The sequence below is a fragment of the Lucilia sericata genome, unplaced genomic scaffold (genome assembly GCF_015586225.1).
Source record: "Lucilia sericata isolate MDLA Ls3-8-SP2 unplaced genomic scaffold, ASM1558622v1 Contig000469F_arrow, whole genome shotgun sequence".
NCBI classification, from domain to species: domain Eukaryota; kingdom Metazoa; phylum Arthropoda; class Insecta; order Diptera; family Calliphoridae; genus Lucilia; species Lucilia sericata.
In genome coordinates this window covers 79,423-97,273 of record NW_023994484.1, presented here as the reverse complement: position 1 = coordinate 97,273, position 17,851 = coordinate 79,423, and the positions used below count along the sequence as shown (strand labels likewise).

The window sequence follows — 17,851 nt, the reverse complement described above, 5'->3', positions numbered from 1 at the left end:
TTTCGATAAATTCTCTTTTTATAGAAAATTTTCGATAAATTCTCTTTTTATAGAAAATTTTCGATAAATTCTCTTTTTATAGAAAATTTTCGATAAATTCTCTTTTTCATAGAAAATTTTCGATAAATTCTCTTTTTCGTAGAAAATTTTCGATAAATTCTCTTTTTCATAGAAAATTTTCGATAAATTCTCTTTTTCATAGAAAATTTTCGATAAATTCTCTTTTTCATAGAAAATTTTCGATAAATTCTCTTTTTCATAGAAAATTTTCGATAAATTCTCTTTTTCATAGAAAATTTTCGATAAATTCTCTTTTTTATAGAAAATTTTCGATAAATTCTCTTTTTTATAGAAAATTTTCGATAAATCTCTTTTTTATAGAAAATTTTCAATAAGTTCTCTTTTTTATAGAAAATTTTCGATAAGTTCTATTTTATATAGAAAATTTTCGATAAGTTCTATTTTATATAGAAAATTTTCAATAAGTTCTATTTTATATAGAAAATTTTCGATAAGTTCTATTTTATATAGAAAATTTTCGATAAGTTCTATTTTATATAGAAAATTTTCGATAAGTTCTCTTTTTAATAGAAAATTTTCGATAAGTTCTCTTTTTTATAGAAAATTTATCGAAAATTTTCTATAAATGGAAAATTTATCGAAAATTTTATATAAATAAAATATATATAAAATAGAACTTATCGAAAATTTTCTATATAAAATAGAATTTATCGAAAATTTTCTATATATTTATAGAAATAAATAGAATAAATAGAAAATTTTCGATAAATTTTCCATTTATAGAAAATTTTCGATAAATTTTCCATTTATAGAAAATTTTCGATAAATTTTCCTTTTATAGAAAATTTTCGATAAATTTTCTTTTTATAGAAAATTTTCGGTAAATTTTCTTTTCATAGAAAATTTTCGGTATATTTTCTTTTTATAGAAAATTTTCGGTATATTTTCTTTTTATAGAAAATTTTCGGTATATTTTCTTTTTATAGAAAATTTTCGGTATATTTTCTTTTTATATAAAATTTTCGGTATATTTTCTTTTTATATAAAATTTTTGGTATATTTACTTTTTATATAAAATTTTCGATAAATTTTCTTTTTATATAAAATTTTCGATAAATTTTCTTTTTATAGAAATTTTTCAATAAATTTTCTTTTTATAGAAATTTTTCTATAAATTTTCTTTTTATAGAAAATTTTCGATAAATTTTATTTTTATAGAAAATTTTCGTTAAATTTTCTTATATAGAATCTTTTCGATAAATTTTCTTTTATAGAAGCTATTCGATAAATTTTCTTTTATAGAAGCTTTTCGATAAATTTTCTTTTATAGAAGCTTTTCGAAAAATTTTATTTTTTACAGAAAATTTTCTACCAAGATTCTTTTGATACAAAATTTTACACAAATTTTCTTTTTATGGAAAATTTTACACAAATTTTCTTTTTATGGAAAATTTTACACAAATTTTCTTTTTATGGAAAATTCCCGATAAATTTTCTTTTATAGAAAATTTCCGATAAATTTTCTTTTATAGAAAATTTCCTGTAAATTTTATCTTTATAGAAAATTTCCGATAAATTTTCTTTTTATAGAAAATTTCCGATAAATTATCTTTTTTTGGAAAATTTCCGATAAATTATCTTTTTTTGGAAAATTTCCGACAAATTTTCTTTTTATTCCGACAAATTTTTTTTATGGAAAATTTCGATAAATTAAAAAATTGTCAAAAATTTCACTTTTGTAGAAATTTTCGATAAATTATTGTCAATTTTAATACAACATATTTATGTGCATAGAAATTTTTAAATAAATTTACAAATGTCGGGAAACTAAAAACCCTATATTGTAATCAAATGAACGTCTGTTAAATATTAACAATATATCAATTTAAAAAAATCAATCATAACATATGGACTTTTTGAAATCTTTATAATTTTTTCAAAAAATCCCCGCTTAAAGAAGAATATTATTTAGTAGCTAATATTTAAATATAGAAAAGAAACATATGTACATAGGTACATATATTTTGTAGCAGATAATGTTTTTTGGATTTAGCAAAAGTGATAACAGTAAACCCCCCAAAAATATCAAATACTAGAAAATTCATATAAAAGTATCTGTAATTTCTTTCAGTACCTCATTGGCAAATTATTTCTAAACCCAAGCTTAACTTTCGAAAACGATGAAATTCCTCTGTTTGTTACTACTTTGTGCCTTAAGTATGACACTAGCTAAGCCTCAATATCAACCTGATAATAAAAAGGTAAGTTACTAGTGATATTTTTTTTTTATAAATATATACTCAAATTTTCTTTTATTTCAGTTGCCTCAAATTACCACAATTGGTAATGGTTCTTTTAAGCAGGGTAATGTTAACTTTGATGTCCGTCAACAAATCTGGCAAAGTCCCAATCAACGTCATTCAATCGATGGTACTGGTGGTTATTCAAGAAATTGGGGTGAACCCAAACCGATAGATAATCTTAAGAACTATCGCGTTGGTGTTGGTTATACTTATAGATTTAAAGGCTAATGTTGCAAATGTTTTTAAAGAAATAGTAATTAATTTTTAGTGTAATTAGAATTTAAGATGTACATAGCAAATAATTAAATAAATCATAATAATTAAATTATTATAATTAAAATGAAAACTGTAGTTTAAACTATAGACTAGACTATAGTCCAGACTATGTCCAAATTATACAATAATCCAGACAATAAAGCACATTTAATACTACAATTTAGACAGTAGGCAGACTATAGACTAGATTGTAGTCCAGATTATAAACTAGACTGTAGTCCAGACTATAGACTAGACTGTAGTCCAGACTACAGACTAGACTGTAGTCCAGACTATAGACTAGACTGTAGTCCAGACTATAGACTAGACTGTAGTCCAGACTATAGACTAGACTGTAGTCCAGACTTTAGACTAGACTGTAGTCCAGACTATAGACTAGATTGTAGTCCAGACTATAGACTAGACTTTAGTCCAGACTAGACTGTAGTCCAGACTATAGACTAGACTGTAGTCCAGACTATAGACTAGACTGTAGTCTAGACTATAGACTAGACCGTAGTCCAGACTATAGACTAGACTGTAGTCCAGACTATAGACTAGACTGTAGTCTAGACTATAGACTAGACCGTAGTCCAGACTATAGACTAGACTGTAGTCTAGACTATAGACTAGACTGTAGTCTAGACTATAGACTAGACTGTAGTCCAGACTATAGACTAGACTGTAGTCCAGACTATAGACTAGACTGTAGTCCAGACTATAGACTAGACTGTAGTCCAGACTACAGACTAGACTGTAGTCCAGACTATAGACTAGACTGTAGTCCAGACTATAGACTAGACTGTAGTCCAGACTATAGACTAGATTGTAGTCCAGACTATAGACTAGACTTTAGTCCAGACTAGACTGTAGTCCAGACTATAGACTAGACTGTAGTGTAGACTATAGACTACACCGTAGTCCAGACTATAGACTAGACTGTAGTCTAGACTATAGACTAGACTGTAGTCTAGACTATAGACTAGACTGTAGTCCAGACTATAGACTAGATTGTAGTCCAGACTATAGACTGTAGTCTAGACTATAGACTAGACTGTCTAGACTAGACTAGACTGTAGTCTAGACTATAGACTATAGACTAGACTGTCTAGACTAGACTAGACTAGACTAGACTGTAGTCTAGACTATAGACTAGACTGTAGTCTAGACTAGACTAGACTGTAGTCTAGACTAGACTAGACTGTAGTCTAGACTATAGACTAGACTGTTGTCTAGGCTATAGACTAGGCTGTAGTCTAGGCTATAGACTAGGCTGTAGTCTAGACATATGTAGTACATATATCTATATAGACTAGGATATAGTCCAGACAATAAACTAGAATATAATCCAGACTATAGACTAGACTGCTGTCTAGACTATAGACTAGACTGCTGTCTAGACTATAGACTAGACTGCTGTCTGGACTATAGACTAGACTATAGACTAGACTGTAGTCCAGACTATAGACTAGACTGTAGTCCAGACTATAGATTAGACTGTAGTCCAGACTATAGATTAGACTGTAGTCCAGACTATAGATTAGACTGTATTCCAGACTGTAGACTATGTTATAGCTCAGACTATAGACTAGACTATAGTCTAGATTATATTATAGATCAGATTTAGACTGGACTATAGCCCAGACTTTAGACTAGACTATAGTCCTGACTATAGACTAAACATTAGTCCAGGTTATAGAGTAGACTATAGTCCACTATAGTCTTGTCTATAAGTTTAAACCATAAACATATAAAACGAACTTATAGTTTAGACTATAGCTCAGACTATGGACTATTTTATAGCTCAGACTATAGACTGGACTATAGCCCAGACAATAGACTAGGCTAGTGTCCAGACAATAGTCAAGATTATAGACAATACTAGTCAAGACTATAGGCCAGTCTATAAGATATATACTATAGTCCAAACTATTCTATAGTCCAGGCTATATACTAGACAATAGTCCATACTTTAAACTGGCTAATATTCCAAACTACAGATCCAGACTATAGATTAGAATCAAGGTCAAATTATAGTTCATATATTATACTATAGTCCAAACTTAAGACTAGACTAGGGTTCAGATTATTGATATTTCTACTGAACAAAGTAATTTTTTTAAGAAAAACAAAAGTTTTATTTTGTTTAATAACCCCGCCTTTATATATATTAATCAGGAAATATTTAATATTTTTTAGGTATATTAAAAATATATACAAATTTAAAACAAAAGAAGCGCACATTTTAAAAAGAGATAGTGTTATTCCCACAGCAAGTAAATCCCCTTCCCTGAAAAAATTACCTTAAGTTTTCCTATAAAAGTAAAAGGCATTTGTTCTAGCAGTTTTAGTTTAAAATGATTACCTCAACTAAACTAAATTTTTAAAATAATATGACTTTATTGTATTTATTACTATTTTTTTGCTTCAGCAATGGTACTGGCTTTGCCTCAATAGAAAATCGAGAAAAATGAATTTAAAGTAAAAATTTAGTATTTTGGTAAATTTTTTATACCCACCATCAAAAAAGATGGGAGGTATATTGATTTTGTCATTCCGTTTGTAACTCATCGAAATATTGGTCATAAACCCACAAAAGTATATATATTCTGGGTCCTCATTAAATTCTAAGACGATCTAGCCATGTCTGTCCGTCCGTCTGTCTGTCTGTCTGTTGAAAGCACGATAGAGTCCGAATGGAAAGAGCTAGAGGGTTGAAATTTCACATAAATATTTCTTATTGGTAAGGTTTGTTTGGTATTGAAAATGGACAATATCGGTCCACGTTTTCGGATAGCCCCCAAACAAGTGGCCCCTCGAAAAGCAGCTTTAACAGCCATAACTTGTTTAAAAATACGAATATAACAATGAAATTCGACATAAGTAAGTTTCTTGTGATCCAAAATCACTATGCTATGAGGATCGGTCCATAATAGACCTTGCCCCATATAAGGTCCTCCAGAAAATGACTTTAACGCTCATAACTGGCTTAAAAATACTAGTATATAGATGAAATTCGACATAAGTAAGTTTCATACGAGTCAAAATCTATCTAAAAAATGTTATGTTGATCGGTCCATGATTGACCCTACCCCCCATATAAGGTCTCCTTCAGAAAATTACTGCAACGCTCATTAATGGAACGAACCAAATTCTGTCTACCAAATTTTATGAGGATCGACCCATAATTGACCCTACCCCACTATATAAAGTCCCCTTCAGAAAATTACTTTAACGCTTATAACTGGCCTAAAAATACGAATATATAGATGAAATTCGACATAAGTAAGTTTCATTCGAGTCAAACGAGGTTTGATGGTGGGTATATAAGATTCGGCATAGCCGAATATAACACTCTTACTTGTTAATTATTAAATTATTATTTAAATGTTAAAGCTAATTTCTTATTAGCTAATTTCTTATTAATTAAGTTCCTTCCTTTATAAATAACATAAGAAACCAACATAAGTATAAAAAAATATTAATCAGATTATGATTAAACTAAATAAAATACGAGATAAGTAATTTCTGCTAAAAGTAAATCCCCCTTTAAATAAAAATATTTATATTAAAAAAAAAAAAAAAACAAAAAACAAAACATATAAAAGACAGAGAGAAATCATCAAGCAGCATCAGTACGTAATTACTTGTTAAACTAAGCAAATCTAAAGCAAAATGAAATTCGTTTATTTATTGGCCATTTGCGTTTTATACATGGCCGCCATGGCATCGGCTCAGAAAAAGGTAAATCATAAAATTTTCTATATATTTTTTAATACTTTTTAAATAAAATTTTATTATTTTTTTCTAAAAATCTTTAAAGTTTAACTTGCCTCCTCCAGAACCCAAAAATGTAAGTTTAATATTTTTTCTTAATCAATCAATATATTTTAATTAATTCAAAACTTTCAATTTAGTTGCCCCAGTTGAGCGGCGGCGGTGGCGGCTCCCGTAAACAAGGCTTTGATGTTAGTTTAGATGCTCGTCAAAAGGTTTGGGAAAGTCAAAATAAACGTCATTCTGTTGATGCCACGGTCGGTTATTCTCAACATTTGGGCGGACAATATGGCAGTAGTCGTCCTTCTTATCGTGGTGGTGTGGGTTATACTTATAAATTTGGCAAATAGTAATTTAAAAGTGTGTACTATAAGTATTAAGACTGTTCCTCCCCATAATTATTTATATAAAAATTATTTATTAAAATTTTTTCTTTGATTATTAAAAAAAATTGTGTTTAATTTATAAACATTTTCCAAGCACCCTGATAAGTTTTAAATAAGCATCTTTGATCAGATTAGAACCTATATTAACTATAATCTTAAAGTGGTTCAACTAGGTTATGTTTTTTCAGTAAACAGTAACGTTACTTATTATCTTAGTTTAACTGAGTGTTATTGGCCAATTAAACTTAAGTTATAAGTGAGAAGACACAATTAACAAAAACAATAAAACAATGATATCGGAAGAACAAAAACTTAATATTTTAAGTAAATTGCAATTTTCTGATTTGTTTTGTTTTATTTATTATTGTTTTAAATGTTTATTTAACAATTTTCCAAAATTTTTCATTTTACAAAAGTATTATTTGCAAAAAACAGCTGTTCATTGTTTATGTTTTTGAGTGAAAAGTTGGCAATACTAACAAAGTTAACTGAACTTAAATCCATAGCTGAAAAACACAATCATCGATTAAAGTCGGCCTAAATGTGTTCCGAGTTTAATCTAACAGCAAGTTAAGCCTAGTTCAACTGAGTAGTAAGAAACCCGCCCTAAGAAGGACTTTAGAAGAGCTTAAAAGTGAAATGAGAACAATTGAATTCACATCCAAATAAAAAGTTTAAAATAAAATTAGTCTTGGAAAGGAAATCTCTATAGCCATACATAAACTCTCCCGATAAAACCTAGAAAACTACCTACCTAGTATCGAGGAATCTAGCCATTTCTGCCTCAGACTCAGAACTCTAGTGCAATTGCATAAGATATGCTGTAAATTTTATAGTTCTTCTATGCGTTACCGACCCAATCACCTAGCAAGGCTCTAAATACGCAGTGACCGCTATTTTCTTATAAAAATTCTTGTTTTCCAAAGAGTTTTCTTTGGGAAATTAGATGAATGATTTCCAAATTCTGTTTATTAAAGCTGGTTAAGTACTTCAATTAAATAATTAAAATTTAATTAATTATAAATTCTTAAAATTGATAATAACCATGAGAAATTCCCAATTATCAAAGTTCGGGGTTTTCTGCATTCATTATTAAAGCTTATCGCACACGATCGATTGTACTCTTTAAGTACAATATTTGATAAATAATATGGAACAGTACAACTAATATGTATTTAAATTTTAAAAGCGATAATCGGTTGTAAATCATGTCCAATATCGCAATCGATCGACTCTGAGATTTTGTCTTTACCAATATTAGTTTTAACATAAATATAACATTTAGCATTTTTCACTTTCAATTAGTTCGAGTTTGTTAAGTAAAACAACATGAAGTTCTTAGTAGTTCTTGCAGTTTTAGTGGTTTGCGCCCATGCTGGTAGCGTTTCGACTATTGCCGAGAAACTTATTCCTAATTTTGCCAGTGACTTTGTCATTAAGGGTCATGATGCTGTGCCACATTCCGCTCCCTATATTGTTTCGTTGAGAAAAACTGCCAATAATTCACACAGTTGTGGTGGTACTATCATTGCTAAGGATTGGATTCTGACTGCAGCCCATTGCATTAGTAATCCTGTTGGCATGGCAGTTGTTGCTGGGTTTACACGTACGCACAAATCTTGATGAAAAATCTCAATCTCGTATAGTCGATTGGGGAAAGGTACATGAGAAATACACTGGTGGTGTTGGGCCTTATGATATTGCCATATTAGATCTGTCGGAACCTTTGGAATACAATTCTTACGTTCAACCTGCTTCATTGCCTGCCGCTGAAGAAATTCACTCTGGTGAAATCCATTTATATGGTTGGGGACAACCTAAAGCTTACATTTTAACTGGCGCCAAGACTTTGCAAACTGTTGAAACTCAAATTCTTGAATTCAATGCCTGCAGGGAGGCTTTACATTCATGAGACCAATTTGTGCTCTGACTCTTTACAAACAAGTATTTCTGCTTGTAATGGTGATTCTGGTGGTCCTTTGGTCATTGAACAGGAGAATGCTCCCTCGGAATTGGTTGGTATTGTTTCCTGGGGTTACATTCCCTGCGGTTTGGCCAAATTACCTTCCATTTATACCCGTGTTTCTGCCTACATAGACTGGATTGTCAAAATCCAAAATACTTATTATGTTTTGCATTAAAAATTTTATATATATTTGGTGATTAATTCTCCATAGACCAAAACAGACTTAGGTCACTTTCAAAGTAAATAGTTCTTTAGCAGCCGTGTCTCTGTAAAACTCTAAATTAAGAACATTACTACTAACTCAGCTCATCTGTTTATAATTGCTACATAAAAAGTACCTTCATAAAGAAAATATTTTTAAGAAAAAGGCTAAAAGTACACACTACGAAGTCATATTATAGTTAAGTTAAATTAAGAAGTGTTCTTTTTTCTTATAAGTAAATCCCCTACTTCTTAACAAAGCTCAATAAAACGTATAAAAGAATCAAACAGTTCCTAGATCGATATCATTTCAAGATTGTTTATTGAACTAAACTAAAAGAAAATGAAATTCGTTTATTTGTTGGCAATTTGTGTTGTCTATATGACTGCCTTGGCAGCAGCTCAGAAAAAGGACAACAAGTTAAAGGTAAAAGGTTACAAACGTCGTTTAAATAAATTTAATATTAATATTTTCTTAATTTTTCTTTTATCTTAAAGTTAAACTTGCCTCCACCAACACCAAAAACTGTAAGTCTGATAATCGTAAACTCTTCGCCATCAGGTTACGTATACTAATTATTTGAAAACTTTATTTTAGTTGCCCCAACTTAGTGGAGGCGGTGGTGGTTCCCGTAAGCAAGGCTTTGATGTTAGCTTGGATGCCAGTAAAAAGGTTTGGGAAAGTCAAAATAAACGTCATTCTGTTGATGCCTCCGTTGGCTATTCTCAACATTTGGGAGGACCTTATGGCAATAGTCGTCCAGATTATCGTGGTGGTGTTGGTTATACTTATAAATTTGGTAAAAAGTAATTCATAAAATGTATTATAACAGAAATAATTACTTTGTAATGGGTAGTTTCCATATAATAAATAAATAGATTTGCTTGAAAATTATCATTGATTTAATATAAATATATTGAGTTTTATTCGTTTGTATAATGTGAAGGGAAGAACTAACTATAAAATCTACTAGGAAGTTCAATCGTGACTGATTTTTACAAATCCCGTTAAGCGATTTCTCTTTAACTCGATTCTAAACCAAAAATAAAAACATTGTGACCCCCCTGATTTTGCTTTGGGTTAATATAGGAAAAATAATATCTGTACATCATCTAGATATTTTTACTTTAATTTAGATTAACTCCAATTACAATCCTCAATCTATAATGAAGATTATAAATAATATCAGAAATATCTAGGAGTACAGCTATTCACTGTACTGTAAAAAATTAATTTATTAATGCTTATTAAGTACTTGAATAAAATACTTAAAATGTTGTTAATTATAAATTTATTAGACTGATAAAACTGTAAGGATTTCCCAAATGCCAATTTTCTGGTTTTTCGGTATTTGGTTTTCTTGGAAATAAATTAAATCGGACATTGTACTCGTTAGGTACAAATTGTAGATAATGTGTCGTAGTACGAAAAGTAGTGACGTTTATCAATGGCGTATCAATAATAAATGTCAAAAGCCATAATCGCCAAAGTTGTACGCTAAATTTTATTTAAAACTAGCTATACCCAGTGTGGTTTGCTATCCTAAAAGCAATATGTATAAATAAAAATCCCACTTAACGATTTTGAAGATTCTAACTACAATAGTTTTCCAGATATATAATATGTTACATATGAGAGATGTCAAGCAAATTATTTCAAGTTCGCCAATTTCTATCTATCTATAAAAAATTTTAATAATATAAGAGTTTCCAAGATGCACGAAATTTTGTATTTAATTCATATATGTAGTGCCAAGCCATCCATTGAAAGTCCGCCCGTTATGCTCTAAATAATGAATTTCAAAATTCTTCATGTAAAATTTGAAGATTCTAGCTCTAATAGTTTCTCAGATATACGAATTTTTCTATTTGAGCTTGAAGCCCCCACACGAAATTTTATATTTAATGCATATGGGAGGTGCCAAGTTCCCCATTGAAAGTCCGCCCGATATGCTTTAAATGTTCACATGAATTTCAAAGTTCTTCATATAAAATTTGAAGATTCTAGCTCTAATAGTTTCTCAGATATACGAATTTTTCTATTTGATTCATATGGGGGCTTCAAGACCCCCCAGATGAAAGTCCGCTTTTTTCCTCCAAAATGTTCAGATGAATATTTAAGTTCTTTGTGCAAAATTTGAAGAATTTAGTTCCATTAGTTTTCCAGATAAACGAATTTTTGTATTTAATTAATATGGGAGGTGCCGCTCCCCTCATGGGTAGTCCGCCAATTTATTACCCAAAATGTTTAGATGGATGTTAAAGTTATTTGTGCAAAATTTGAAGATTCTAACTGTAATAGTTTTCAAGATAAACGTATTTCTGTATTTAATTTATATGGGAGGTGCCACGCTCCCTAATGCTCGTACGCCTACTTTTTGTCCTAAATAATTATATTGACACTAATGTTGCTCTGACAAAATTTGAGGACTCTAACTGTTATATTATCTAAAATATACGGATTTAATATTTTCTTAATATGGGCGTGGCTCCTTGCCCAATTGGAATTTCAAAATATAAAGTAGCCTATTACCTATTCCAGACATACAGAAATACGCTGTGAAAATTTTAATAAAATCGGTTCAGCCGTTTAGTAGTCTATAACGTTCAAACATACAAACAAGCACACATTCATTTTTATATATGTACTAGCTATACCCAGTGTGCTTTGCTACCCTAAAAGGAATATGTATAAATAAATACCAGATTTATTATATGTTACATATAAAAGATGTCAAGCAAATTATTGCAAGTTCGCCAGTTTCTATCTATCGCCAATTTCTATCTATCTACAAAAAATTTGAATAATATAAGAGTTTCCAAGATGCACGAAATTTTGTATTTAATTCATATATGTGGTGCCAAGCCCCCCATTGAAAGTCCGCCCGTTATTCTCTAAATGTTCACATGAATGTCAAAGTTCTTCATGTAAAATTTTAAGATTCTAGCTCTAATAGTTTCTCAGATATACGAATTTAATTCATGTGGGGGCTTCAAGCCCCCCGGATGAAAGTCCGCCCTTTTTCCTCCAAAATATTCAGATGATTATTAATATAATTTGTTCAAAATTTGAAGAATCTAGTTCTATTAGTTTCCCAGTTAAACGAAATTTTGTATTTAATTCATATGGGAGGTACCAAGTAACCCATTGGAAGTCCGCCCGTTATATTCTAAATGTTCAGGTGAATGTCAAAGTTCTTCAAGTAAAATTTAATGATTCTAGCTCTAATTGTTTCTCAGATATACGAATTTTTCTATTTTATTCATATGGGGGCTCCAAGCCCCCCAGATGAAAGTCCGCTCTTTTTTCCTTAAAAATGTTCAGATGAATATTAAAGTTCTTCGTGCAAAATTTTAAGAATTTAGTTCCATTAGTTTCCCAGACAAACGAATTTTTGTTTTTAATTAATATGGGAGGTGCCGCTCCCCTCATGGGTAGTCCGCCAATTTTTTACCCAAAATGTTTATATGGATGTTAAAGTTCTTTGTGCAAAATTTTAAGAATTTAGTTCTATTAGTTTCCCAGATAAACGAATTTTTGTATTTAATTAATATGGGAGGTGCCGCTCCCCTCATGGGTAGTCCGCCAATTTATTACCCAAAATGTTTATATGGATGTTAAAGTTCTTCGTGCTAAATTTTAAGAATTTAGTTCTATTAGTTTCCCAGATAAACGAATTTTTGTATTTAATTTATATGGGAGGTACCACGCCCCCTAATGCTAGTCCGCCTACTTTTTGTCCTAAATGATCATATTGACACTAAAGTGGCTCCGACAAAATTTGAGGACTCTAACTGTTATATTATCTAAAATATACGGATTTTATATTTTCTTAATGTGGGCGTGGCTCATCGCCCACTTGAAATTTCGAAATAAAAAGTAGCCTATTACCTATTCCAGACATGCAGGAATATGCTGTGAAAATTTCAAGAAAATCGGTTCAGCCGTTTAGTAGTCTATAACGTTCAAACATACAAACATACAAACAAACACACATTCATTTTTATATATATAGATATAGATAGATTTACCTATGTTGAAGGTCTTTGGGATGTTAGCAATTAATTTTGTCACCGTCTTTTTTGTAAATCTCATTCTGGTTTTTATATTATTTAAAACTCATTCTCATAAGTTTTTATAGTCAAAACTTAAATATAATTTCTTCTCTTAAAGAGAACCATAAAAACCGTCCTTAGACCTATGAGAAGTTCACTGGTAATTTTGGTCCTTAAAATACTATTATACGTTGAAACTGTCGCATTGTCCATGTGAAAAAATGTTCATATCTTCAAACTAACCCAGGAATTGTTCCCACAGAGGACAACTTAGATTCTCCTTTCGTTTGGCTTACTCACTTCATGTGATACCTTTAAAAACGCTCTCGTTTCCCCAAGCTCCCTTTTTAGTTGCCTATTATCTCAAGTAGAACGATCGTGGATCTAACTTTATAGGATAATAATGCCTTATACCTCTTTGTGTTCATTTTACACATACTTATTAACAAGGACTTCTGTTGTAGAATATAGTAATTTATCTCGGTTTCTGAGTAGATCGCCTTTCCCGTTCTATTTCCAAGCTTAGAGCCTTCTGTGTAGCCGAACTATAAGTGGTTCGAATAATTCGCAAACAATTACGACCAAATTTATTGGGTCCAACTGTTCCCATTCATGAGAACAATGAAGGTGATATTTCTGAATTAAAACCTTAAAATCTACACAGTTTAATTTAAATGTTATATTTTTTAATTAGGTCCTATAAAATCCAATCGAATATTGTCATTATATCAAAATTTAACAACTTTCAAACGAACAAAAATATATTAAAAGTTTCATACTTCTGTTAAATAGTGCAAAATTTATAAAACCCCAATTTAAAAATAATAAATACCACATTTATAAGTAAATATAGTATTATATCATAAAAAGTACTTACTTTATAATAAGAAAGTAAATATTTATATAGAAAAAATAAAACAATTGGCATGACTATATACAATTTAGTCATATTATGGTTTAGCTAATTTAAGAAGTACTTTTTTCTACAAAGTAAATCCCCTCTTACGAAACAGAGTCCAATAAAACGTATAAAAGAATCAGATAATTCAAAAATCGACATCATTCCTAGATTGTTTAACAAAGTTAACTAAAGTCAAAGTATAAAATGAAATTCGTTTATTTATTAGTAATTTGCGCTGTCTATATGGCGGCCATGGTAGCTGCAAAGGACAACGACTTTAAGTTGAAATTACCTCCACCAGAACCGAAAAATGTAAGTTTTAAAAACCTAAACATTTTTACAAAATGATGAATTAACAAAAAATATTTTAGCTGCCCCAATTGAGCGGCGGTGGTGGCGGCTCCCGTAAACAAGGCTTTGATGTAAGCTTAGATGCTAGTCAAAAGGTTTGGGAAAGTCAAAATAAACGTCATTCAGTTGATGCCTCCGTTGGTTATTCGCAACATTTAGGCGGACCCTATGGCAACAGCCGTCCAGAATATCGTGGTGGTGTTGGTTATACTTATAGATTTGGTAAAAAGTAGTTCATAAATCTTTTAAATGAAATGTTTCCGTGGTATTAGTTTAAAACAATAAAAATTATTGAAATCCGAGAAACTATAATTTGTTTAATTAATGAATCATAATAAATATTCAAGAATACAGACTGGGGTATAGTCAGGACTATAGAATGGACTGCTCTATAGTCAAGACTATAGAATGCTCTATAGTCAAGACTATATACTGCTCTATAGTCAAGACTATAGAGTTCTCTATAGACTGCTCTATAGTCAAGACTATAGACTGCTCTATAGTCAAGACTATAGACTGCTCTACAGTCAAGACTATAGACTGCTCTACAGTATAGACTGCTCTATAGTCAAGACTATAGACTGCTGTACTAGTCTTGACTGTACAGCAGTCTATATATCTATAAACTGCTCTATAGTCAAGACTATGGACTGCTCTATAGTCAAGACTATAGAATGCTCACAACGCTCTATAGTCAAGACTATAGACTGCTCTATAGTCAAGACTATAGACTGCTCTATAGTCAAGACTATAGACTGCTCTATAGTCAAGACTATAGACTGCTCTATAGTCAAGACTATAGACTGCTCTATAGTCAAGACTATAGACTGCTCTTTAGTCAAGACTATAGACTGCTCTATAGTCAAGACTATAGACTGCTCTATAGTCAAGACTATATACTGCTCTATAGTCAAGACTATGGACTGCTCTATAGTCAAGACTATAGAATGCTCTATAGTCAAAACTATAGACAGCTCTATAGTCAAAACTATAGACTGCTCTGTAGTCAAGTATATAGACTGGGCTGTAGTCAAATCTATAAACTGTTTTATGGATAAGACTATAGACTGCTTTATAGTCATGACTATAGACTGCTCCATAGTCAATACTATAGATTGACTACAGTCTGATCTACTGTTAGACATATAACCCTGTCTATAGTTAAAACTACTTAGAGGATTAAATACAATAAAAAATGCTCACATTTAATTTTTCCTTTGTTTCATAATTTCTTTATCTAACGGATAAATATTTAATACAAAACATAATAGGCATTTTGGATTTTAGCAATCCAGTCAATATAAGCAGAGACACGTGTATAGATGGAAGGTAATTTAGCTAAACCACAAGGAATATAGCCCCAGGAAACAATACCGACTAATTCAGAGGGAGCACCTTCACGTTCAATGACCAAAGGGCCACCGGAATCACCATTACAAGCGGAAATACTAGTTTTCAAAGAGTCGGAGCAAATATTGCTTTCATCGATGGGAGCATCTTCAGGTAGAGTAGCTTTGCAGGCATCATATTCAAGAATTTGAGTTTCAACAGTTTGCAAAAGCTTGGCGCCACTTAAGATGTAAGCTTTAGGCTGTCCCCAACCATATAAATGAATCTCACCAGAGTGAATTTCTTCAACGGCAGGCAATGCAGCAGGTTGAACGTATTGGTTATATTCTAAGGGTTCAGAGAGATGCAAAATGGCAATATCATAAGGACCAACACCATTATTGTATTTTTCATGAACCTTTCCCCAATCGACAATACGAGTTTGTGTCTTCTCATCAAGATTTGTGCGTTCGTGTAAACCAGCAACAACAGCCATGCCAACAGGATTACTAATGCAATGGGCAGCAGTCAAAATCCAATCTTTAGCAATGATAGTACCACCGCAATTGTGACCAAGATTGATATTATTTCTTAATGAAACAATATACGGTGCTGAATGAGGTACTGCTTCATGACCCTTGATAACAAAATCACTAGCAAAACTGGGTATTAGTTTTTGGGCAATATTCGATAGGCTACCAGCATGGGCGCAAGCCACCAAAACTGCGAAAACTACTAAGAACTTCATGTTGTGTTACTGAACAAACTCAAACTAATTGAAAGTGAAAATTGTAGGAGCTATTTATATTAAACATATGTATTACATTCATAGTGGAAAATCTTAGTGTTAATCGATAACGATGATTATTTAGTTGATATTGTTATAATACCCCTAATCGCCATTACTATTGGTTTATTATTATCTATGTTTTATACTTAAATTCGATTGTGTGCGATTAGCTTTTTTAGGAAAAAAATAAATTGCCAAAAAACCAGAACTTAAATGGTGGGGAAATTCTAAAAACTTTTTTATCAACCAAAAAATTTTAATTCATAAACTTTTAAGTACATACTTTAATGAAGTACATAATAAAAATTTATAACTAGTGTAAACCAGTAGTTCCTCTAACAGACCTAAATAATTTTAGTTGAGGCAGTTCAAAAATTACGAATAATGGTAGACATCATCTATAAGAGACAATTATCAATTCCACTGTAAATTCTAGTCTAGGAGATACAATTGTAACACAGTTATAATTCTTAATATGTGTGACAGACAGATAAAATAAACTAATGATCACAAATTTAAAGAAACGATTTAAATGAACAAAGTCTGTGAAAAATGGATTTTTATATGAAAAACTTAGAAAATATAAACAATTAATGATCGATTACAACCGACTTAGAATCTTAAATAATGCTCCAATTGAGAAAAAGACAAATCTATGATCATAATTTTCATAAATAAACATAGAATCGACGGCAAATCCTCAAATAACGCTTGAGTCAATAAATTTGTATACCCTACACCACTATAGTGGGGAGGGTATTATACGTTTGTGCTGATGGAAATATTGGTCCTACACCCACCTTTAAGTATACCGATCGACTCAGAATCACATTTTGAGTCGATTAAGACATGTCCATCCGTCCGTCTGGCGGCTGGCTGGCTGTCCATGTAAACCTTGTGCGCAAGGTACAGGCCGCAATTTTCAAGATAATTTGATGAAATTTGGACCAAGCATGTTTTTTGGCACAAGGACGAAGCCTATTGAAAATGGTTTAAATCGGTCCATTATTTCACCTAGTCCCCATACAACTGTACCTACCACCTAGCCCCCATACACGTATCCCCATACAACTATTATTTAAAAATATATCCTTTTCCCAAATTTAATGAGGATCGGCCCATGTTTGACCTATGCTCCTATATAAAGCCTCATTTAGAAAATTTGTTTTTTATCAATAAATTGTTTAAATACTTTGGAATTAACGTAAAATTCAACATAAAAGTTTCTTTGTGAAAAATAAAAATTTTTCAAATATACTCATGGTGTAGGGTATTATATGGTCGGCCTTGCCCGACTATACTTTCCTACTTGTTATACCAAAATTCTAAAATCGGCTTAAATAACGAAATAGAAAAGTCTGTGATAAGTTATATTTTCCTAGGGAGTTTTGCCAATTTCCTACATAGCGCGTCTTAGATTTCCACAGTTGGCACTTTTTTGTTCCCTGCGGAACCTAATTGACTTCTTGGATCATATATTTTCGTCATCCTGTAATAGTGTGCTAAAACCTACAG

General features: G+C 31.0%; 3 protein-coding genes across 3 annotated transcripts; 2 read left to right on the top strand and 1 right to left on the bottom strand.

Moving 5' to 3' along the window:
* Nucleotides 1-2,158: 2,158 nt before the first annotated feature.
* LOC119605266 (diptericin-D-like) lies at nt 2,159-2,659 on the top strand. The gene is made up of 2 exons (XM_037958261.1): nt 2,159-2,282; nt 2,343-2,659. The coding sequence occupies exons 1-2, from the start codon at nt 2,202-2,204 to the stop codon at nt 2,550-2,552; spliced, it is 291 nt and encodes a 96-aa protein (XP_037814189.1). The 5' UTR covers nt 2,159-2,201; the 3' UTR covers nt 2,553-2,659.
* Nucleotides 2,660-6,032: 3,373 nt separating this feature from the next.
* LOC119605261 (transmembrane protease serine 11G-like) lies at nt 6,033-14,523 on the top strand. Its single transcript, XM_037958255.1, has 10 exons — nt 6,033-6,323; nt 6,403-6,432; nt 6,497-6,705; nt 8,167-8,309; nt 8,389-8,580; nt 8,636-8,847; nt 9,408-9,437; nt 9,508-9,717; nt 14,053-14,178; nt 14,238-14,523. The coding sequence occupies exons 1-10, from the start codon at nt 6,255-6,257 to the stop codon at nt 14,448-14,450; spliced, it is 1,434 nt and encodes a 477-aa protein (XP_037814183.1). The 5' UTR covers nt 6,033-6,254; the 3' UTR covers nt 14,451-14,523.
* Nucleotides 14,524-15,434: 911 nt separating this feature from the next.
* LOC119605264 (lectizyme-like) lies at nt 15,435-16,307 on the bottom strand. The gene has a single exon (XM_037958259.1). It carries the CDS (start codon nt 16,292-16,294, stop codon nt 15,470-15,472), a length of 825 nt encoding a protein of 274 aa, XP_037814187.1. The 5' UTR covers nt 16,295-16,307; the 3' UTR covers nt 15,435-15,469.
* Nucleotides 16,308-17,851: the final 1,544 nt, after the last annotated feature.

Coding starts and splice junctions, on each gene's coding strand:
- LOC119605261 (XM_037958255.1), top strand. CDS start 6,255: ATGAAATTCGTTTATTTATTGGCCATTTGCGTTTTATACATGGCCGCC. Junction 6,706..8,166: donor ACTTATAAATTTGGCAAATA/GTAATTTAAAAG, acceptor TAATTTTGCCAG/TGACTTTGTCATTAAGGGTC. Junction 8,310..8,388: donor GACTGCAGCCCATTGCATTA/GTAATCCTGTTG, acceptor AATCTCGTATAG/TCGATTGGGGAAAGGTACAT.
- LOC119605266 (XM_037958261.1), top strand. CDS start 2,202: ATGAAATTCCTCTGTTTGTTACTACTTTGTGCCTTAAGTATGACACTA. Junction 2,283..2,342: donor ATCAACCTGATAATAAAAAG/GTAAGTTACTAG, acceptor CTTTTATTTCAG/TTGCCTCAAATTACCACAAT.
- LOC119605264 (XM_037958259.1), bottom strand. CDS start 16,294: ATGAAGTTCTTAGTAGTTTTCGCAGTTTTGGTGGCTTGCGCCCATGCT.